Source organism: Anguilla anguilla, chromosome 10 (assembly GCF_013347855.1).
Source record: "Anguilla anguilla isolate fAngAng1 chromosome 10, fAngAng1.pri, whole genome shotgun sequence".
Classification (NCBI taxonomy): Eukaryota; Metazoa; Chordata; class Actinopteri; order Anguilliformes; family Anguillidae; genus Anguilla; species Anguilla anguilla.
The window spans coordinates 19990538-20013505 of NC_049210.1; the positions used below are offsets into that span (position 1 = coordinate 19990538).

Genomic DNA, 22968 nt, shown 5'->3' on the forward strand with positions numbered 1-22968 from the left:
TCTTAATCAAACATTAACTGTCCAAAGTGATATTTGCCATTTCCTGTCTGTGACTGATGGATCTACGCTACCTGTAACGGCACTGTGATTGGCAGAGAGGTTGCTAAGCAAAAATCAACAAACAAAAAAACCACCTGGTAAAAGAGAGAAATATTATTTAATAAACCTGTCTCTGCAGGCCAGTGAAATTCTTTCCCTGGTTTCTCTCAAAGCATTTTGGGGTTAGTTGCGGCGGATTGTTGGTCGGTTGTTGGTTTATAAAACAACAGGCATCATAGTAGTTTTACTTGGTGGTTCTTTGCCCACAAAAATGCTGAAATATTTGACGGAAGTCTATGCACCTCAGCTTCACAGCTTGTTACAAGTTGAATTGTTGTTTTGTTTTGTTTTTTGATTCCTGTTGTTTCCATGAGTTTAGTACTGGATCCATTCATTGAACACATACAACCATGGCAGATCTCCACACACTTTTTTGAAAGATCTAAAATCTGATGATAAAAAAAATGATAAGGCATCCCGCATCACCTCCATACTAAAATTATTAGTTGGATACAATATTTTAAAAAAAAATGTTTTAAGAATTTGTTGTTGGTTATCTTCTCAGAGCATGATCTGGAATTCCCACCTTTGGTGTAGCCTCTGCCAAATGAAGACAGTGCACACTGCCATCTACTGGTCTTTTGTGAAGTACAGTTCTCTTGGGCCTGGATTCAATCAACATTTGTCAATAACTTTGGCTAATTAAAGGAAAAAAGAAAATAAATTCTTCACAAACATAGTTTGACAAGTTCAGCCATCACAAAAACAAAATTGTTCATCTGAGTTTGCAATGAAAAGGTGAAATGTTTGTGTTGGAAGTTAAAGTGAAGACCAAATATGAATTTAATTCAGATGAAAGTCAAAGTGTTGAATTCAGATCGAAGTCAAAGTTCATTTGGAAACAAACCTTTCTCTAATTTTTATTATTTGTTCTTACTTCAGTTTCACCTGGTTGAGTGCAACTGAACTTTATTTGATAACAAATTCAACTTCCAGTATTTAGTGCTTGATTTGCATGTTGGTAATCTGCTGCAGACATTTTATTTTATTTTATTGTGGATAACAGGGATATGATATTACTTCAGAACTGCATGTATGTGTTATTGGTTTGTCTTGGTGCCAGTCACAAGAGGGTGAGCCTTAATTAGTTTCAATGGAATGTTTATGTAAAAATATTATAGCAGTGTCATTTGAAGTCAGATTATGTGGGTGTGACTGTGAGCTTGTAGCCTGGCATGAAAAGTCATTGGTTTCACAGTTCTTTTGGGCTCTCGTGCTTCCTCTACTAGAAGAAGTACAAAATAAGTACAGAAGGGTTGGTGAACTTCCCCTGAGTGTTCAGTTCTGTTTTGAAAGTACCATTAGTATGCCCCTTCCTCTTTGCCAACTCTAACAATTCTGTTATTCAAGTCTTGGTACTCTCAGGACAGCTTGGTGAGTGTTCTTGGACTCTCTTTAACGGTCCTGTGAGCACTTTTATAAGTCAACATGGAAGAGACAGCCGGTTATTTGTATTGTAATTCTGTCTCTACCCTAGGGATTCTCTTGCTGCTGCTTGTCAGAAATGTAGTGAGCGTGCTGCTCATCTGTTTTGCCTGCACATTAAATTAGTGCAAGGACAACATGATCCTGGAATATGTTTTTTTTTGTTTCACTGCACTGATGACACCTTTCCCTTGGACTTCTGTACTGGCTGTACATGCTGTTAAAATTTGGTTTACAAGAACACACGCAAGAATAATTTGAGTGAGACGTGTATTCTGCCACATTTTTAATAAAGCAATTCATGGGAAGTGCATTGTTTTCCAATGGGAGAATCAAACTTACAATAGCCTAGTTTCAAACTGAATCCCTTAAAAATTGTATCACTAAGCAACCCCTATAACAGTGCTCACAACACGGTTGTGGAATCAACTTGAGCACTATGTTAAAAATAGCAAGCAAACCAACATGCTCCAAATCATCCAAAAGACAAGGACCCATATGTAGCAATCTGAAGCCTTTGGACTGTCACTACGTTCTTTCAAACACAAATGAAGTCAATTGTGCTTCTGTGTATGAATGAATATTTAGTCTTGACACTTACAATAAGTGGTAAAATGCAGTGCATTTGGTTAACTGTATTCACTAAAGGACGTAGATATTCGGTGTTCAGTGTTTCTTTACTCCACTCTATAAGTAAGCTTATGATACCAGTATAACTTCTCTATCAGTGAATGTGCAGAGTTTATTTGAATCATTCTACATTGCCCCTTGGAGAAGATGACTGAAAAACTATAGAAATGAACAACAATAAACAAAAAATGTTGTTGATTTAGTTAATAAAAGACTCACATTCTGTTTTATTATTATTAACTACACAGCCACTATGCTGAAGGAGAACACTTCAGACACGGGTGGCAAAACCTGACGGTAGGCACATGAGCGACAGGATGCTTAGCAAGATGCAGAAAATCCTGCCAACCGAAACCCTTCCACTCCAAGACCAGTTATGCACCATCCTGTGTGTTGAGCGGCAGTTGGAACTGTCTGAGTCCTGATTCGATTGCAGAACATGGGGCACATACACATAGGAACAGAGCCTTAACAAGACAAAGCGACCCAGTAGCCACATTGACCACATAATGAGTGCATTCAAATGCTGTAGTTGGATGCTGTTTCCTTATCCAGAAAAGTGGTGGTCTGGGCAGGCCTGGTGGGGAGGTCCTGACTGTCCTCCTCATTTTTTGGGTGGGCCTTTTGAAATCCAAGTCCAAACCTCTTGAGGGAGCAGCGCATGGCTCTGTTGAAGTCCGGAGATCCGAAGCAGTAGAGCAATGGGTCAAAGCAGCAGTTGGCGCAGGCCAGGATCCAGGCAACGTAGTAGGACGTCTCTACCTTCAGCAGTAGGCTGCATTGCTCAGGGTAGAACCTCTTGATCACCACACCCATAGTCCGGGTTGCATTGAGCGGGGCAAAGCACAAGCCAAATATCAGAAGGCAGATGGCCACCATCTTGAGTGACCTGGCCTTAATGGCTTGGCCCTTAGCAGAGTTGGTATTGATGCGCGACACAGAGCAAGCCAGGCGACAGTAGCAGGCCGCTGCTATGGAGAAGGGCACCAGGAAAGCGGGGAAGAGCAGGATGAAGTTGATGACAAAGTACGCTTCGATGTACTCACCCTGGTGAATGCTGAGGCACTGGGTGCAGTTGCCCACCTGGCTGGTGCCCAGAAGGACGAAGCAGGACGCCCCCTGCGCCAGCAGGAGGAGCCAGACGGCTCCGCACACCTTGTGAACGAAAGCCGTGCGTTTCATGGCATAGCCGCTTTTGTGGCGGACCACGGCCATGTAGCGATGGATGCTGATGAGGGTGAGGAACATGACGCTGCCGTAGAAGTGCACGCCGAGCAGAGCGATCTTCAGCTGGCACAGGAACTGCCCAAAGGGCCAGCAGCTGCCCATGGCAAAGTGTGTGGCCATCAGAGGCGTGACAGGGGTGACGATGGCGTCACTCAGGCCCAGGTGGAACTGCAGGATGGTGCCGGCGCTCCAGTGCTTCATGCGGAACCAGAAGACCCACAGGCTGAAGCTGTTGAGCACGGCCCCGCCCAGGAAGACCAGGCAGAGGCTCACAGCGATAGAGATGTGCTGGGACTCTGGTTCACAGAACTCTGAGAGGCTGCGGTTGATGGTAAGGGTGGACAGGGACGGCGTGAAATTCATCTTTAGGACCAGGTCGGGCTTGAAGGATGTCAAAACAGGTCTGGTGACCTTAAAGGAAGCAGGAAACATAAAGATATTAAATTATTGTAAAAAAAAGGGGATGTTGGGTTACATTATAATAATGTTTTATCTGAGGGGGTTGCCATGGTGAAGCTGATAAAAAGATATTCGAGATTGAGTAAAGTTTGAAGCGAAGCCACAATTTCTATGCTGGGGTGGACCCACACACACCGCAAGCGTCTATTGCCCTACATATAGTACAGGCAGTATGTGTTAAATTGGACTGAAAGCAAAATAGATGGTAAGGAGTAGTACTGTATATCTAGTGTGATTAAGGGGGAGGGTTGTCAGCATAAAGCAGTATTTTGAGTAAACTTAGCTATTTAACCTCATTTGAGGAAGTCCTCCGACAGATCCTGATAGTGACAAGAGGCAGCCCCTTCCATAGAGGCCTGCACTCAGGAGGGTTATCTTTGCTGAGATGACACTCAGGCCTGTGAGCTGATCTATAGGAAGAAGGTGGTCAGCCACATCAGCATGCTAAACACAGCAATGAGAACTGCACTGTCAAGTCATTAGATGATTTAAGAGTTGATCCCCTAGGCGGTGAGGACAGGCAACAAGACATGATGAGAGTCTTGTCAGGAGAAGTACAAATAACAGCGTTAGCCAAACCTAAAGAAATAAATACTGAACAAGGACAATTACTTAGTAACTTTTTGAATAATACACGTGAGGAAGAGGCTTCAGATAGCTTGATTACTCATCCATTTGGACTCATTCGCTGTTTGATCCTAAAGTCATACCAGCCCTAATTGGACGCCTTCACAGAGAGTGGCCAATTTCAAATAGAACTGAGTTGAGGAACAGAAACCAAAGAATTTCACAGCCTCACATTAGTGAAAGTGTATCTGAGTAAATGACACATGCTAGACTCATAGTGTGATATTTATTTTTAAGTATCATTTATAATCTAAGTCATTTGAGATAAGTTTTGGTCTATTAGATTACTCTGAACTGCTTGACACCAACACACTGAATTTCAGGCTTTTCTACTTTTGTCAGAGACTAAATTTACCATGATTATTATTTATAAATAATGAATATGCTAAACACAGCAATGAGAACTGCACTGTCAAGCCATTAGATGATTTAAGAGTTGATCCCCTAGGCGGTGAGGACAGGCAACAAGACATGATGAGAGTCTTGTCAGGAGAAGTACAAATAACAGCGTTAGCCAAACCTAAAGAAATAAATACTGAACAAGGACAATTACTTAGTAACTTTTTGAATAATACACGTGAGGAAGAGGCTTCAGATAGCTTGATTACTCATCCATTTGGACTCATTCGCTGTTTGATCCTGAAGTCATACCAGCCCTAATTGGACGCCTTCACAGAGAGTGGCCAATTTCAAATAGAACTGAGTTGAGGAACAGAAACCAAAGAATTTCACAGCCTCACATTAGTGAAAGTGTATCTGAGTAAATGACACATGCTAGACTCATAGTGTGATATTTATTTTTAAGTATCATTTATAATCTAAGTCATTTGAGATAAGTTTTGGTCTATTAGATTACTCTGAACTGCTTGACACCAACACACTGAATTTCAGGCTTTTCTACTTTTGTCAGAGACTAAATTTACCATGATTATTATTTATAAATAATGAATATTCCCTTTTCCCATCCCATTTCTTTGGTGATGGGGTCATTTTGTGCAGCGTATTTGTTATAAACTGACTACAGGATTAGCAGAAGGCATTCTTTAATGAAAAAATATAATGAAAAATCCAATGTCATTTAATTACTGAATATTATTTCAGATTATGAAAGTTAAGATTAGTGGAGCAGTTAGCTGACTAGTGATATGTGCGTACATGCATATATCATTGTGACCACAGGTGGAAAATGAAACATAAACATAATTTAAAATACATTTAATTTTATACATTGTCCATTGTACTCAACATTTAAGTCATGAGAATTGTGACCTATAAATAAATGGCATAATAAGCTTGTTTCAAATAAGTGTTTTGGTTGAGTTCAGAATACCAGTAAATATGCATCGTATGCAAGTCGCATGAAGATTCACAAAAAAAACCCATAAAAAAATATCAAGTGCCATTAGACACCTTTTTGAATACTTACTCGTCTCAGCCCAAAAAGGATCTCTGCCACTGCAACGAACAACTCTTTCTATCACTGAGATTTATAAATGTGTGATCCAGTGTACGGGCAGGTCTGTATACAGTAAGTGCCATTTAGTCACCTGACCAGACCGCAGTAATGTTTCTTGAAAAAGGAACATCATACACCCTTGCGTGCACAAGAACACTCTTACATGCAGTCCCTGCAAATTAAAAGGGTTTTTAAAAACCCATAAGAAAAAATATTTAAGACTAGAGGTTGTTAGAACAAGAATTAATTTTCCCAAACTTAAAGCAGCAATGAAAGAATTTATCGGTACAGACTTCCACCAACACAGAAATTAAGAGGGTTATTTTTGGATCTCTCACGGTGGAGCTCTGTGTTGCTTAATTAAAGCCATACAGTATTGTATCGTGTACTGAAATCATGAGACAGCATAAGTACAAAACAAACCACCAAAATACACAATTCCAAAAATACAATCGTTTGAAGAAAAAAAAGAAGAGAGTCACATGTACTGACGGCATGATGTGACCTAAATGAGAAACTAGAACTGAGAATTGAATTGAATGTAAATTGCAGAATGACAACATTGAAAGTAATAGATGTGAAGCATGACAAGGGATACAACGTGTTACACCATGCAGTTTTACTAATTGCACGGAATTAAAACACTAGGTTTGTTTTCTATAAGTAGGAAGGACATAAATCTTATATGTCAGGTAGATCTTGAAATATGCACTGACATTCCTTAGAAGCACACTGATAAACTTTTGATCTGACCGGATACAGTACATTCTGTACGAATTTCGCAAGTACCTGATGCATGTAGGAATTACAGCCCTTTTTATACATAGTCTGCCTTTTTAGGGGACAAAAGCAATTGGACAAATTAACATAATCACTCGTAAAGTCATTGTATTTAGTGCTTGGTAGCAAATCCTTTGCACTCAATGACTGCCTGAAGTCTGTTCCCAATAGACATCACCAGATGCTGGGTATCTTCCCTGGTGATGTTCTGCTGGGGAATTTTCAGTCCCTGTTTGTTTTGGGGGATTTTGCCTTCAGTCCTGCATCAAGAAAGTGAAATGCAGGCTCAGTTGGATTCACGCTGGGTGATTTACTTGGCCGATCAAGAACATTACACTTTTTGACCCTGAAAAATACTTATGGACTGCATTGTATAACTAATCTGTGCCAATGTCTTTCCTGTCTGTAGGAACACTCTTTCATACTTCACCGATGTCGCTCTAATCTGCAATGATATCCATCTGATATACACTGATATCACTCATCTAACTTGATATTGCATATTCTGCACTGATATCCCTGATGACTAGAGAACATAACGACGAGAACAGGCCATTCAACCCAACAATGCTTTCCATTTTCATATCACTAAACTTTTTCTCTTTGCTCTAGTGCTCACCATTTACCTACAAACTAGATAGTATCAAGCACTGTATCAAGCTTGATCTTGAAAACACGCAGCACATCACTGTGGAACCCACAGTATTAGCATATACTGTACATACAGCATGCAAGTACAGCCTTTTATCATACATTGTAATAGATTAACAATGGCAGACATTAATGTTCATTATTTAATACTTCACATCGTATGCTCTCCACATCCACAAATTAACAAACTATGAACCTTCTGAATGTAAGAAATAGGGAAGCAGACACAAAAAAAGAGAATAGAAACCAAGCTTTAAGTACACCATGTTTGGATCTGAGCTTGTCTCTGAATATACATTAACACCATTTTGTGCGTGTAGTGGTCTGTAAAGAAGAAACACAGTGATTAACTCTTTCCTTTAACCAACTTGTTTGCATTTTAACTGATGGCAGTTGTGAACCTGTTTCAGATCATTTTATTTAATCACATTTGATGGGTCCAAACATCAGTAGCTTCATTCCTTTTCAGCTAAGTGTATTTCATGTTGTAGCCTTGATTGTCTTGATGCACTCGCACTCCAGAATAAAGGACCAACCCATCAGCAGTAGCATGCACCACAATCTGTGTAATTGAAAACATTTTCAAAAATAGTGGTTTCTGCACTTACAGACCTCCTGACTAGTCCACAGCAAAAAAAAAGAAGAAAAAAAAGAAATGCATCACAGAATAAAAATGTTACTTGTCACAAAATAAATTTAGTATTGATATTCTGGACATATTGTAGTACCCAGGAAATGGAAATTAGATTTCCAATGTTGTGGGGATTCTCTGTCACCTGCATTAAAACTCATTTACTGGTTTTTACAGAGGTAAGGTCACGTGACCTTGAACACAGGTCTCCCTCACGTCACTCTCAACTTGATTCTGATTCAGAGTAGAAAAAAATGAACCTGGTTTACAAAGTCAAAGAGGGAGGGAGGGAGCAGAACTAATAGTCTGTTCAGAAAGGTCCCATTTATCACAGCACAGACCTCAGGTAAGTGGAGAGGTCCTTTTCCATGCATCTCTATCTTTCCCTCCATCCCTGCATCTCTCAGGCCTTTCTGACAATCCTGCCACTCTTCCTCCAGTCTCTGACCCGTTCTGATCTCACCGGCTGGCTGCTGACTCGAAATGTCCCATGGCACACCCGAATGCTGCAAGAAGACTGGTTTTCAGCATCATATTCATAATTTATAACAGCAGTTAAATTAATATGAAACAAAGACATGCGTCCAACTGAATTACGTCGTTTACCTCAAAATGATTTACTTGTGAATAAATTTCACAGTCTTTTGCCTTATGCCTTATGTGGACACACAAATGTGGAATCATCGGCACAGTGGCGGGGGGGGGGGGGGGGGGGGGGGGGGGGGGATTGCAGAGAATAATTTCTGGAGTGATCAACACAGCATAAACTGTCACATGCTCACAATATGCATTCACTCAAACACACAGGTATGTCCATGTACACAAAGATATCCACACATTCCGGTATTCATTTTCAGGCATACACACAAACACAGACGACACAGACATACACATACAGGCATGCAGGCAGGCACACAAAGGAATGCATGTACATTTTCTTAAATTATCTAACAAACCTGCAAACCCAGAAAGACTAATCTACCACTAATTTAACGCTAATTTATGACACAACACAATTCTACAAACATGTGCACGTGCCCTGTGCCCAGGTATTTACGTTCTGCTAAAACCCACCTCGAGCTCCACACTGGGCAGGGACGTTTCCGGGGCTTGGCTGCTTGTCTTCGATATTGCATCCAGCCGCAAACCAGTTCATGGGCTATCATCACGTACAGTAAAAAGATGAGAATCGTGGGGTCCATTCTCTGTGTGGTGACGGGTTGTGAAGGCATTGAAACACAACAGAGAAAAGCAACGAGGGAGGGAGGGAGGTTGAAAGCAGATGGAATGGAGGGCAGTTGAGACTTGGAAAAGCGTGGGATGAACAGCGTTTCGTCGCTTATTTTTTATGGGGAGGGGGCGTGGATGCCTCGACTGCAGTTAGCACCTACCTTATTCACTTAGATGTAAATACACAAACTGAACGAATAATCGCAAATGTCGTTAATTAGTTGTAGAAACTAATAAATAACACAGCCAGGAGAATTACATTGGGACCGATCACTCCCACTGAACCTCATCCAACGCGAATCGTTATTTTTCTTTGATGATCAATTCAATTGTAAAATGCACATTTAAAATGAACTGACTGCAGTGAAAACGCGAATATCAGTTTAAACCCCACAGAAGACCTGTGAAGAGAGCGAGAGGATGTTGCCATGGAGACGCTGGGCGTTGCTATGGAAATGTCTTCTGATGTTGATTGCTTTTAAACACAGCCTATAGTCATGTCCATCATATTGATCATGCAGATTACGAGTATTTTCATGTATTTGTACGACGTATTACATGCATTTTAGGTACAAGAAAAGTTTTACGAATATGTGTAACAGCAAACTCTCATCCAGAATTTTCATATTAAAATGTCATTAGGGACTTGCCAGAAGAGAAGCGTTTGGGTGACACTGACTCTGTATCAAAAAATTAAATGGTGGATTAAATGCCCCAAGTTTTCTCTTGAGCTATGTTGTCTGTGTTCAAAGAAGAGTGAACATAATTACCGTACCTTAAAACATTTCATCAGAAAGATGAACTTTCATTCCGCGTAAAACCATAGAGCATTCATTTGTGAAAATTTTATATATTTGATACATTAAACAGGAACATTTCTGATTCACTTGGCAAGTGCTACTATGCAAGGCCAGATGTTCAGATTTCTTACCATAAACGGGAGAAAAATGGTCAGTGTGCGTCCCACTAATGACAAAATAAGTAGGACCAACCCATTAACTAGGGATTCATGAAAGTATTGAAGCTGTATTAGCTGATAATATTTTAAAGCAAACTGGTATCAGCCTGCTAAGATTACATAAAATATGATAGCATTCATCAGAGTTGACACGTGATGCCATTGATACTACAAATCAAGTGAAACTGTCACGGTCAAAAGTCTAATCGTGGTCATGGAAGCCACTTTTATTTAGTATTTATATTTCCATTTCTTATTGCCAGCCTAAGCCACAAGCAAGCGTATACAGGGACTCAGTAGCTCTCTAGACACATTTCTGCTTCAGTTAGGAAACTGAAATATTTTGTAATATAAATAAAATGTTTGGTTTTCCTCCATAAGTTGGCATCGGTACTCACCTGCTTCCTCCATGAATATGGAAACTCCCTGGGTGAAGTTTGCATTTTCACTGTAATTTGAAATAGGGTGATATTGGCAGTATTGGGGAAACTGCTGCACAGTTGGGGAAACTGCAGCAGTGAAAACAACCTTGGTTCATTACATTACATTACATTACAGGCATTTGGCAGACGCTCTTATCCAGAGCGACGTACAACAAAGTGTATAACCATAACCAGGAACAAGTATGACGAAACCCCTAGAGAGAAGTACCGGTCCAAGTGCAGGGAACAACCGCATAGTTCAACTTGGACCCTGAAGGTTCCTATGCACAATTTTTAAATTGATCTTGCTCCCAGAAAGTAGTAGTTGAATAACTCTGTTCTACATTAATGTAGCTTTCCCCACTTCCCAATACTAGCACTAAGGAACCGGAAAAGATACTAGCATCCTACATTTCTAAATCATTTTATTTAAAGCATGTTAAACCACAGACACGATTCCCACCACAGTACAAACATTCAGTCCAGGCATATATGAAAATATATTTTAAAGTCATACAACAATAAAGCAAGACTGTATTTTTCCATGAAAAAAATATACACACTGAAAATGTCTGTCTCAGATGTACGTTGTTATAGCTGGAAAAATCTTTGAAATGCCACTTTTAAATATATACAAAATATAGAAAAACACAAAGTTGTGACCACTAAAACACCCACGACTGTTTGAAAGAAACATCCTTTTGTGTGCGTGTGTGTACTGTATTGAACTAAACTCATATTAAGTCAAGTCTTTGCTCCAGCCAATGGTGGGCAGAGTAGTTGTGTGGACTGTCATTCACAGACAGGACTGTTCATTAGCCACAGGGCAATAGGGGGCGCAGCCTCCCCCACTCTCTCAAATTGGGGTAGTGGGAGCTGAGGCTGTGGTGGGAACAGTCACGGGGTGAAGACCCAGGTCCAGGGAGGGGGTTTCGGCAGGCTGTGGCGGACTCTTCTTTTGGGCCTCCAGCTTCTCGGTCAGCTGGGTGTACAGGTCCTTCACCGGATCACTGCTCTGTAGGGTCGGGGGGCAGTAGAGAGAGGAAACCTTGTCATTTGGGCTAAGCACAGATTATGTAAATATGTTGATCCTGCCTGTAGGCACACTATCAGGGGAAATAATACAAAACTGATGGCTTATGGGGACCTGGCATGCCTAATGGGGATATGCTATTTTAGGTTTGTGAGTCAGCTGACCTGTTTTGGGGGCTCCAGTGTCTTCATCAGGGCCTCCAGGCGAGATGGCAGAATTTTGTGGTGGAGATGCAGCAACAAGCGCAGCGTGTGCCTGTGTACATTCTCCTTACTGCGGAAACCCACACATACACACACATACTCATTAGTGTTATCAATACAAATGGAACAGAGACAGTCACAGTCACTTTGAGAACCTGTGTGTCTTTTAAATATTATGGAAGGAAATCAAATAATTCCCACTGGTCATTAAAGCACAGTTGGTTGCACTGAAAAAATGAGATCACTTCATGCATTTATCAGAATGTTGCATTTTTTGGCAACAAAATGGGTGCATCATAACCTAGTGAATCACTAGGCAGGGCCAACTGCATGCTGTGTGTAAATGTGAAGAGACAACCTGGATCAAAGCTGTAAGGGAAAAGGCTACACCTGGCAACATCCTTACAGAGCCATGTTACAGAGCTTTGTGGAACCAGAGCAAAATGGCTGAACGTGTTGGCCAGAGAACTCAGACCTGGAGAAGGAGGTGAGGAGAAAACCATCGAAAACGGCGGCACAGAACTCCTCCGTCCCAAACTCGTCTGACAGTAGGGTGAGCTGGCCCATCAGTAGGTGGAGGAAGATGTCCCCAAACGCCATGTCGTTGTGGGTCTCCACTGCCAGGGGCAAGAGAGGCACAACGGGTTCAATCCATGTTCTCAAAAGCAGGCTACAAGACCTTCCACAGGGTTCTGTACTGGCCAGACTACACATGGTAACTCATAGCACATGAAATTTAATTGGTTAAAAAAGAACGTTCTCTCCCTCTCCACCTTAGTTAATGGGTGGTGAGCATTCACGCGCAAAATGGCTGCCGTGCATCACCCAAGTGAGAGCTACACTTTGGTGGTGGGTGAGCTGAGTTTCCACTCATCACTGTAAAGCACTTTGAGTGCTATGTAAATGCAATGATTCATTAATTCGTTCAATCGATAGCTGCATTCCCTATCAGCTGATCTGATTACTGTATTTCTGCTTTGTCCTTGGTTAACATTAATTAGAATACAACCTGTATGCTGGCTGGCTGCTCCTTGATGTCTATTTGCCATTGCATTCTGAAGGAGGCCAGCAATGCCAAAACATTTAACATCAACATAAAACATAAATATCACACAGTAAATATTTTTAAAAGTTGGCTTAGAGTGTCATGTTTTTAATGCTTTTCCCCCCTAAGACCATCCGACCCAAGGGGCATAACTGACCCAGGGCTGGCAGCAGTCTCTGCAGGGCGTTTTTGTTCCTCAGCTTAGCGATGTGGAGCACATAGTACAGTCCCATCTCGCAGGCCACCCTGTTCTCCTGCAGGAACCTGGGTCGAGGGGGGACACAATCACATCAGATTTTTAAAAAAAGTTTTGAAAAGCCACCAGCAGGGGGCAGAGACCATGAACAAAACAGTTCTGTTCATGAAAACAAAGAAAAAATCCCCCTCATTCAAAAATGTACTCAAAGCAGGATTTATGCGCTTTCAGCGAATTGTATGTCATGCCATTTATTATCAGAAGCATGGCACGTTGCAAATCATACCTTAACACATTGTTCAGAGATTACAATGTCAAATAAATGTAATGTAATGGATGGAATCAACACTCCTTAAGTACAGTACTTTGAGCAAGTCCTTCTTTTACTAGTAGCAGGATAGCGTAAGGCATGGAAACAAGCAGGAAGCTAATGTGCTCATAGTAGGACCTGGAGTAGCCCAAACTGCTATGCATTTGTAGGGATCTGCGGCCTTATGCATATACAGCAATAGGCTGCATGCCTACACTGTAGGAAGACAGACAGGGAGTATGATGCAGACTCACTTGATGAAGGCGTCAGGCAGGGTGGTGGGGTAGGTCAGCGAAGTCTTCTCTTCGCTGGGCAGTTTCTGCTCCACAGTGAAGGTGTAGTCGTCCACCACCACTGACAACATGGCTGGCAGAAAGCGGGTCACCACCTCCAGCTCCTGGGGGGGGGAGATAGGGTCAGACGGGCCCAGGCTGCAGAGCACGAAACACTGCCTCTCTGTGTACCTTCATTTCAAAAGGCAAGAACTGGTCTTTAGGACCTCAGATGTGAGACGTGGCACCTACAGGACGCCTAGGCAAGGACCAGTTTGCTGACGAATCGACTCATTTTCTGTAAAGTAGCCGACTCTCAGAAATGCAGGGTTATGATACGCACAGAAGACCTGGAACATACTAGTCTTGGCTCCTTGAAGACCTGGCTGTCGATCATGTCCCAGGCTCCCTGGCCGAGGGAGAGCATCCTCAGCAGCAGTAACAGATCCGGGCTGTCCTGTTCAGAGACACACACCCACCCCCAGTCAGCAGCGGTAATGCTTTTGGTTTTGATCGTGTCCCACCAACTTAATATTAAGTCAAGTACCCAACCAGAAAAAAAAGACGACTCAACACGTAAACAACTGCTATCACTGAGAAAGCATCACCTCATAGCATGTTTGCTTAGAAAATACCAGTTCATAAGGAAACCAACGCACCAGAAATATTTCTGTTATCCATTTGTAAAAGGGGACCACAAACTTAGTTTTTTCATTAGTTTCAATGAAAAGGAACATATTTGGCGCGTATGTGAAAAATGTATGTCGGACAAAAGACCACCGCTTGGATTCAAACCCAGAAACACCCGTTTCCAAGTCCAGGAAACGCAAACCTCCACGTCGCATGGCTATTGCGCTAAACCCAAACCACCTGAGTAAGGGAGGATACAGCAGCAGTGCACACAGGCACGTGCAGGCAGAGGTCCCTCACCCTGGGCAGCGCGTCCTGTCCCAGCAGCTCCTGCAGGTTTCTCACTGTGCTCAGAACCAGGGTGTTACTTGCAAAAGGGTCACAGAGGATCATAGACAGGTCCCTGGCAAGGAAAACAAACCCATTAAATCATAATGCCCTTTGGGCCTTTTTACCTCTTCCAAACAGAAGAACCATAGAAATCTCTCAGAACTCTCAAGGATGAGCAGTTTGAGCTCTTCCAGGTCATACTAGATGCATGAGTGCATCCTGAGTGAAATGTGCCTGCTGGTGCATCTCACTCAGCACACCGACCAGCTTCTGCTAAGACCTGGACTGGCTTAAACTACAGCGGGAGGGGAGCGTTATTTTCCAATGCTGCAATTACAAGGCATGCAAGTACAGCTCTAGCTCACCCCAGCACTCGGTCCTGTCCTTTCTTTACTCCGTCCAGGAAGCCCTGCAGCTCTCTGGCTCGCTTGGCATCCACAAACTTCTCCCGGATACAGGCGTCCAGGCACCAGGTGAACTGACCGCGGGGGAGAGAGAGAGAGAGATATGGGTCAGTCGAACATAGGGGGTCACCTGGGGATAAACCAATCATCCACAAAAAGCGACAGTGCTCAACTGTACCACCACTACAGCTAGACTACCTTCAGACGAAGCCATAACCTGCGAAGGACGCTGAGAGCTCTGTGGCGTGCATGCCTTGAAGGTTTGTCCCGTGATACACATTCGCCCCATTTGCATTTGAACCTTTTGACCATCCATGAGATGCGAGATGTGCTTTTGGTGCCCTATCACCCCCTCAGTTCATTCTTACTTTCACAAACCCCTACCACACTCTCTTTGCAGGCTCTCTCATAGTCCTCCTCTTAGCATGCCCCCCATCACCCTACCCCTCCCACTCCTCAAACTGATTCCCCTCTGTGCGCCCCCCAGGCGTGGGCCGTACTTTGTGGCAGGGGTCGACGGAGCAGATCTCGCTGATGTCCAGGTCGTGGAGGGACATGAGCAGCTCGGCCCGCAGGGTGCAGTAGTGGACGTTGCGCGTGCGCAGGAAAAGCGTCCGCAGGAACTGCAGCACCATGTCGTACAGCTTCACGTTCTTCCCGATCATCTGCGTCAGCTTCAGAACCACCTGCGCCAAGCAAGAGTGAAACAACCTTACATGCAAGGCAACAAATGGAGTTTAGTGCCTACCTAAACTCAAAATTGCTGATCCAAATATCAGTTCTTATTATTTTTATCTTAGCAGATACCTGTATCCAGAGGGATTTGAATCTGCAACCACTGTGTTACACAACCAGCTCTCGAACACTACACCACATTGCCATTTTCCGAACTACAGTTGGTACTCTCAAAAACACCAAACTGGCAGACAGGGCTGCCATGTGACCCTGGGTTATACAAGCGTGCTGGAGTGTGTGCCCACCTCTCCCTGTCGGCGTGTCTTCGGCGAGGGGCTGAAGAAGTTGTGCAGGACAGAGAGGTCGTTGCTGAAGAGTGCTGCCTCCTTTTCCACAATGTACTGCTTCAGCAGCGGTGACACCTCATCCCCAAAAAGAGCCTGGTTATCCTGCCAGATCTGCCTCTTCACCTCCACCGCACACACCTTATACAGCTCCTTATCTGCCATCACCTGCTTCAGCTTCTTCTCTGGCACCTGGGGAGACAGGAGGAGGAGGGGTAATGCAGGAAGTGTCAAACCATGGCCCATTATGGTTTGGGGTCATGCAGAATGGGGGAACTGGTGTGAATTCTGACACAGGACAGGACAACACGTATAAAAATTAAAAATATGCCTACTTTTACCCAGGAACAATTGAAAAAAATTTTTAAAAAGCTTGCAAATGATAAGGAGAGGCCTGTGCAGACAAATCCTATCTAATCTGGGCTTGCCTTAGGCAGGTGTTTCAACACCTGCATGACCACTGGCTGGATAGACGGCATCTTGACCAGAGGAAAGCTCTTCTCCAGCAGCTCCTCAAGCTTGCCATATCTGTGAAGGTAAGAGCAACACAAAACATACAGGATAAGTCTTGTGTGTGACAGTGACCTCATTGCTTTATTATTATTATTATTCCTAATACTACAAGTAATTATATGAATATAATGTTGTTATATAACGTTGTTCTTGTTTAAAAATGCATGTGTTACCGGTCTTCTTCCTTCCCTTCGGCTATAGTGGCGACCCGCTCCATCAGTTTGTCCCGAAGTTCGTCGAAAACTGATTGATGAAACTCCAGGCGTGGCGTGCCGTGAAGATCCAAGAAAGGAAGTGCTGACTGTAATGTTGGCAGCAAGATGCCATTCTCGGTCTGTATTCATAGAAACGTGTGTATACCATCAGATAACTTCGGCCAATTGAACATTCATAACAAGACATAAACATAGCAGTATACCCAGCTGTAGCGACATACTGTTGGAAAATACGTTAGTAAATTGGCAGTAGATACTGTTGCCTAGCTAATGTTGATATCCCCCAGAACCACCTAAAAGTATAAAAGCAGAACAATAATTGAAGGACTTGTATAGCAAAAATGGCCACGAATGACGCTCTTAGTGTTAGCTAGCTAATAATTATCGTGTGAAATCTTATCTTTCGTGAAAATGGACAAGCAAAGGGAAGGCATTATTACTCTTCTCAAAATTAAGTCGCAGGACTAAAATGATCCGATTTTCAATCAAACATGGACTGCGTACATTAACGAGCTACCATGCTAAGCTGTTAGCTGCTTATGATACCCGATTAGCTACCTGGAACTGGTCGATGGCTTTCAGAGGTTCTGTACAGTTAGTCAGAGTTTCTTTTAGATCCTCTCCGTTGGAGATTCCAAGTTCGGGTAACCCAGCAAACATCTTTTACAATCGTTATTTTTTATGTGCACTTTGCACTTGCATGCAATATTAGAAAAATACCAGGGGATAATATATCTACGAAGATATTTGGCCACTTAAGCGTTACTTTTTGTTTGCAGCACAACACACTTCCTGGGAGTGCTTCATCATCAACAGTCCCTCATTCATGAGTACACAAAGGATTGAAAATGTAGGTTCCGTACTTCCAGGAGATTAATATTACACTGTATTTGTTAATACCATGTGCAGCCAAGTCAGATATTTATGTTTTATGTTTCTGTATGTATTCGATCGATCTACGATAAACGCATATTTCTATTGGCAATTTAAATTTTTAGCTAAAGCAATTTGCAACTGGAAATTTATGTTAATGATATAAAGTGTTGAGTGTATTAGTTATGACGGGAAGTGGGGATTAATTTCTGAATCCAGCAGTTTTACCAGCCAACACCTTTGTTGAATATTTGGCACTCTGAATACCAAACACAAGTGCATCAACAGTTAAAAGGCCTCTCTTATCCAACATGTAAAATACATGCACTTGATTTAATTTGTTAAATTATTATCAAATATATAAATTATCAATTAAATCATGAAATTCATTGATAGGCAGAGCAACCTGTAGGATCAACCTTTATCAAAATGTACAACGCACAACCAGATTAAAATTAAAAGATTTATTAAGTTACAACAAGTATGCAACATCTAGATGAAGGCTGACTACCTTCAATAATAACTAATGTTACTGACATAGACAAGATGCAGTCACAAAAGAAATGAAAGAAGGTACCAAACCAGAGTTTGTTTCTCCAAAGAAGTCCCAAGAAAACCAAAATCAAAGTTCAAAAACCAAAAGACAGCTGAATATTCCAAAACACCAGGAGTGAAAATGTCTGAAAGCTACAAATTTTACATTTTTACATTTACCTTATGTTGCTGGAAACAGGACCAAGCACTATGATATTATCAAAAGATTCATGGTTTCATCCTCTTTATAATGAGACCAAACAAGAATATGTTAGTAGGTAAACCAGCTCAGCTACTGAATACCTCTGACAAAAACATGGAAGTTTACTTCTCCTCTTAACAACAGAAGTGATATTTATAGGCACATAATTGGTAAATCTAGCCAGTTTTAATCTCCACCTTGAGGCAAAATATTTTCCATATCCAACCAGTGTGTTCGTTTCCACCTGAAACTGCTTCTAAAAACATAAATTTCAACTACCAGGCCTCAACAACTATTACCTACATAGACAATTAATAATTTTCAATCAATGATTTGAATTTAATGTCACAGATTGCATTCAAACTTAAAATCAAAAGGATTTTAGCCAGGCTGTAGTTTGTGGTTCTGTGTTTCCCCCAGAAGGTAATAAAGTAATAAAACATTAAAGGGAGAGAAAACCAAAGGACACCCTAGGTTTGTACAGACCTGTAACCTGACTTTTAATTGCCCTAAGGATGTTTCCTTTCATGGTTGTGGAGGGGAGAGAGTGGAGAGAGAACAGACAACATTCCTATGGTCACATACAGCAAGTTTGCCTGATCAAATTACATTGTTTTGCAAAGGTAATAATCTAACAACTAGATATCCAATAGTTATTACATTATCTTCATCTTCTAATCATTTATATTGTGGATGGATCCACATGTCGTCAGATTTATGGGGGCCTTACCACGTCCTGTGTGTTCAAAAATATACACTACATGATCGGTACTTTAACATCATCCACATGTCCTTGTCCCCAGCTGTGAGTAGCCCTCTCTCATTCCATTTAGCTCTCATCTACATATTTTCTTATCCTTTGTCATCATGTTCTTTATTACGTAGTAGTGCCCTTAGTCTTACATGTAAAACATCCAGACACATGACAAATTACACTACAATATTTTTTTTCATAATTTTCCAAAAACATGTAATCCCCACAACAGTGGCTCATGAGAACATAGCCTTTAAATGCTTCCACATATACACATCTCAAACTCTTTCAAAATACAATCCATCATTTGAGATATTTTCTCCGGATTTAAATCACTCTCATTACCACAGCCAACCACTAGTGGGCACTGCACAATCTCAGCCGACCCAGTGTTAGTCATCTATGTGACTCTAAACAGTTATTCTCTGACCACAACTACAGCCCGAAGAAATGGTGGTGGGAATGGGGGGTCAAACTTCACAGACAATTGAAAATAATAGAAATTCATGTTTATTTTATTTCCCACATACCATGCAATAATAAATATGGTTTGGGTTTTTTAAATAAGAAATGTGCTTTAATGTCACACAGCTTTTGGTTTTCTCCTTTTGCTTCGTTGTTGTAGGTTCCCTTTCTATGCATAGATTTTTCTATCCATCCAAGAATGGGTTTACATGTTTGGCACACTGCAAACAATCATACAACAGGATGCATTTGTGAGGAATGTAATTCAAATTAGTGAGAATGGGAAAATGAGAGTGTGTGAGTGATTGGCTATCTATTTTTCAATATTAGTATTCAATACCTCTTGGTGTGGCACCACGTGTTTTAAGAGTCTATTAAAATGATACATTTATTTGCATATATTTGAATAGTCTGACACGGAAAGCCCCTATCAGGGTATCCATGCAATGTAGGACTGGACTTGCAACCGGGATCGGATGCCTGCAGGTTTAACGCTCGAATACTCCTGCTATACCCATGATTCCTTAACCTTAAATATCCAGCTGTGCAAATTGACAAAATAAAAGACAATTCTTTAAAAAAAAGAGCTTTGTTGTTGATGTTAGCCTGGATAAAAAATCCCAGGCCTCCTCAGATGAGTCCAATTGTACAGCACATTGCTCAGGACTACCCCCATTCATCTGCTGACAATCCATCTCCGTTTCACTTGTTCCAATATGGGATATTAGTAACCTTCATTATCCCATGTCACCTCATAGTTAGGGTAGCGGGCCTTCAGCTTCTCCATGGAAACCGAGTGATTGGCTCTCCCAAAACCCTGCATTCAAATGACACAGTAACACTTCTTAATGTTAATGTTCCTTTGCCACAGAGCTACACTCATCATGCCACTTCTGACAATCTGCTCTGTGGTGTAATGGTTAAGGGGACGGGACTTATTACCACTGTGGAAGCTAAGATCCAAAATGGCCCACATAGTCCAAGCAGTAATAGTGCACCTAGAGTTTGCACATGGCACATTGCAAGCTACTCTATATAACTACCCAATGTCTAAGGGGCAGGTGAAACCCAGGTTAACATATGTACAGAAAAATGAAGAACATGTTTGTTCTACTGTTTATTTCACACAAACCACTGATTGAATCTGCTAAATTTATTATTACACTTGAGCGCACTGCAAAAATACATCACTCTGCTCACCATGGAGTAGCCATAAATATGGATCTTCTTGGCACTGCTGTCATGTTTAATCCTTCCCCCTCCTACACACTCGCAATCCAGACCTCCGCCTTTCTCCAGCTCTTCGGCCACCCGATCGTAGATGTCAGCTGGAAAGGAAACACGTTATAGTCTTGATCCGATGTGTGGAGTAGTCCATTTTCTCATTGGCTCGTTAGGCAGCTGTGCAGGTAATTGCAGGACGTACAGTTAAAGTAGCCCATATGACAAATGCAGTCTGCTTTTAAAATAGACACATAAATGAGACTCTCGAATCAAAAGCAATATATGCATATACTAGGCTAGCACCATAATAAAGTGTGGTTCTCAAGAAATGTTCAGTGAGAATCGTCACATTGAATCGAGTTTGAATGAACGAGAGTGTAACGTTATCGGCAACACGATGTATGAGCGAAAGGTTGCATGCAGTTGCTTCAGTTTAAAGCTGTTAATGCCATTATTGCCAACTATGTAGCTAAAATAACATGTGTCGCAAAATAAACGTGTCCAAACTGGCATATGCACATGAAAACAATAACTACTGTGGCTAACGTTATTCAGCTACATACACATCGTATGTACGCCATGCTACGGCTGACAGCCAGTTACTCCAGAAGCCGAGTCTCCTCCACTTACCATGATACTCTGCCCAAGCATAACCACGCACGATATCTACGCTTGAATCATCGCCCTCTTCTGTACTGTGGACTCGTATCAAAACATACTTAAATGTGCCGTCCGGGTCGATATCAGCCTCTGGAATAGCTGCTAGTCTTGCTGCAGACGCCATGTTCGTTCGTCCCACGGGAGTTTACAAAGCATGTACTTCCGGAAAAAAACCTAGTTGATTGTGGTTTTTGTAGTTTTGTTTGTGTATGAAAAAAGAATATTGAAAAAAATTTTTAAAGTGATTTTATTGCACATATTCATTGTTACAACATTATGTCTAAAAATAAATAAATAAATAAATAAATAAATAACCCGTTTTCGTGGTACAAAACTTAAACAAAAAGTTACACAAACAAAGCACAGTCTATAAGTCATAAAGTGAAACAAAATCTAGGTGTATAGGTGTACTTTGGTGTATAAAAAGCACATCATGACATACTGCATAATAATAATAATAATAATAATACTATTGTGTTCACAAATAAGATTTTTTTTTTTTTACATTGTAAAAAAAAATTACACTATTGTGCTTATTTGGCTAAACTTTATCTGACCAACAAATAAACAGCACATTAATGGGGAAAGCATGTGTCTGGATAGGTCTGTAGGATTCAGTGTTTATTTAATAGGCCTAAATAGTAGTAATTTTAATCTGTATTTATGTATTCATTCCTTATCATTTCTGGAGTGTAAATTTTTCATCAGCTGTGTAAATTTTTAATTATGTCTTCTTCCATGAGGCAATTTTTGTTATTTGACAATGATGTGGCACAAAGTTTGAATGACCACATTCTTTTCAGATAGTAAAACCCATAAACACAGTGCCGATCTTACAGAAAAGAAACTTTCGGAATCGGGCTTGTTTAACTAGTGTGAGCCAATTTTGTTTGCTGTAACTTGGCCTCTTTTTGATATCAATACATTTAACGGCATGCCTAGATTTTGCCACTTTTAATTAATAACTTACAGGCAGTGTTTTGTAGCCTGTGCGTAACTTCGCATTTTTGCACATTAAAAACATGTTTTTGCTGAGATGTAATTTCTTTTTGTACTGTGTGTTATATGTAACTGCTAATACTAGTGTATATAAATGTATGAACCATAAGATAATTAAATCTCGGGAAAGACTTGCATACACATACATACATGCAAACAGGCATGCATTCTAGCTCAAAGAGTCATTTTTCCTTTATCATGGATTTCAAATACATTAAAGTGTAATATTTTTTAAATGTATTACAGCACGTCATTTTCATGGGTTTCATTGTATTCACGATAGATTTACTAACTGTTGTCGGTAGATGCTCTGCAGGCCTATCTAACAATTTTTAAATGTAGCATTTGCAAGGTAACTAAAGTAGCATAGTTAAAAAGCAGTTAACAGTAGAAATACCACAGCGGTCAATTTGACTGTTGTCACATTAATACATCTGCATCAAAAAATCTGCTGTCCATATGGGCTATACCCTGGGTGACTTTTCCTAAACA

At 41.2% G+C, this 22968-nt stretch overlaps 3 protein-coding genes across 5 annotated transcripts; all 3 read right to left on the bottom strand.

The window, feature by feature from the left end:
* Window positions 1-1795: 1795 nt before the first annotated feature.
* On the bottom strand, window positions 1796-9638 carry LOC118237373 (P2Y purinoceptor 2). 2 transcript variants are annotated; one of them, XM_035436017.1, is made up of 3 exons: window positions 9060-9638; window positions 8327-8491; window positions 1796-3792 (listed from the first exon to the last, which is right to left on the bottom strand). In XM_035436017.1, exons 2-3 carry the CDS (start codon window positions 8375-8377, stop codon window positions 2674-2676), a joined length of 1170 nt encoding a protein of 389 aa, XP_035291908.1. In that variant the 5' UTR covers window positions 8378-8491; window positions 9060-9638; the 3' UTR covers window positions 1796-2673. The 2 variants fall into 2 exon arrangements, with proteins under 2 accessions (XP_035291908.1, XP_035291909.1); XM_035436018.1 differs by lacking the exon at window positions 9060-9638 and having other exon boundaries at window positions 5894-8469.
* A 1365-nt stretch (window positions 9639-11003) lies between these two features.
* Window positions 11004-17584, bottom strand: nelfb (negative elongation factor complex member B). 2 transcript variants are annotated; one of them, XM_035435458.1, is made up of 13 exons: window positions 17324-17584; window positions 16724-16884; window positions 16466-16565; window positions 15999-16229; window positions 15519-15704; window positions 14980-15092; window positions 14585-14687; window positions 14016-14111; window positions 13637-13779; window positions 13034-13140; window positions 12307-12448; window positions 11793-11901; window positions 11004-11610 (listed from the first exon to the last, which is right to left on the bottom strand). In XM_035435458.1, exons 1-13 carry the CDS (start codon window positions 17423-17425, stop codon window positions 11452-11454), a joined length of 1752 nt encoding a protein of 583 aa, XP_035291349.1. In that variant the 5' UTR covers window positions 17426-17584; the 3' UTR covers window positions 11004-11451. The 2 variants fall into 2 exon arrangements, with proteins under 2 accessions (XP_035291349.1, XP_035291350.1); XM_035435459.1 differs by lacking the exon at window positions 17324-17584 and adding an exon at window positions 17206-17310.
* A 503-nt stretch (window positions 17585-18087) lies between these two features.
* LOC118207062 (14 kDa phosphohistidine phosphatase-like) lies at window positions 18088-21635 on the bottom strand. The gene is made up of 3 exons (XM_035380346.1): window positions 21448-21635; window positions 20794-20921; window positions 18088-20410 (listed from the first exon to the last, which is right to left on the bottom strand). The coding sequence occupies exons 1-3, from the start codon at window positions 21599-21601 to the stop codon at window positions 20318-20320; spliced, it is 375 nt and encodes a 124-aa protein (XP_035236237.1). The 5' UTR covers window positions 21602-21635; the 3' UTR covers window positions 18088-20317.
* Between the last annotated feature and the right edge of the window lie 1333 nt (window positions 21636-22968).

Excerpts from the sequence above, each read along its gene's own strand:
- LOC118237373 (XM_035436017.1), bottom strand. The coding sequence starts at position 8,377 with ATGGAGGGAAAGATAGAGATGCATGGAAAAGGACCTCTCCACTTACCT. Across the intron at positions 3,793-8,326 it reads GACCTCTCCACTTACCTGAG|GTCACCAGACCTGTTTTGAC; the intron begins GTCTGTGCTGTG and ends GCTTCCTTTAAG.
- nelfb (XM_035435458.1), bottom strand. The coding sequence starts at position 17,425 with ATGTTTGCTGGGTTACCCGAACTTGGAATCTCCAACGGAGAGGATCTA. Across the intron at positions 13,141-13,636 it reads CTGCCTGACGCCTTCATCAA|GTTCCTGCAGGAGAACAGGG; the intron begins GTGAGTCTGCAT and ends CCCTCGACCCAG. Across the intron at positions 12,449-13,033 it reads GAGACTGCTGCCAGCCCTGG|TGGAGACCCACAACGACATG; the intron begins GTCAGTTATGCC and ends TGCCCCTGGCAG.
- LOC118207062 (XM_035380346.1), bottom strand. The coding sequence starts at position 21,601 with ATGGCGTCTGCAGCAAGACTAGCAGCTATTCCAGAGGCTGATATCGAC. Across the intron at positions 20,922-21,447 it reads TGCTTGGGCAGAGTATCATG|CTGACATCTACGATCGGGTG; the intron begins GTAAGTGGAGGA and ends TTTCCTTTCCAG. Across the intron at positions 20,411-20,793 it reads ATATTTATGGCTACTCCATG|GGTTTTGGGAGAGCCAATCA; the intron begins GTGAGCAGAGTG and ends ATTTGAATGCAG.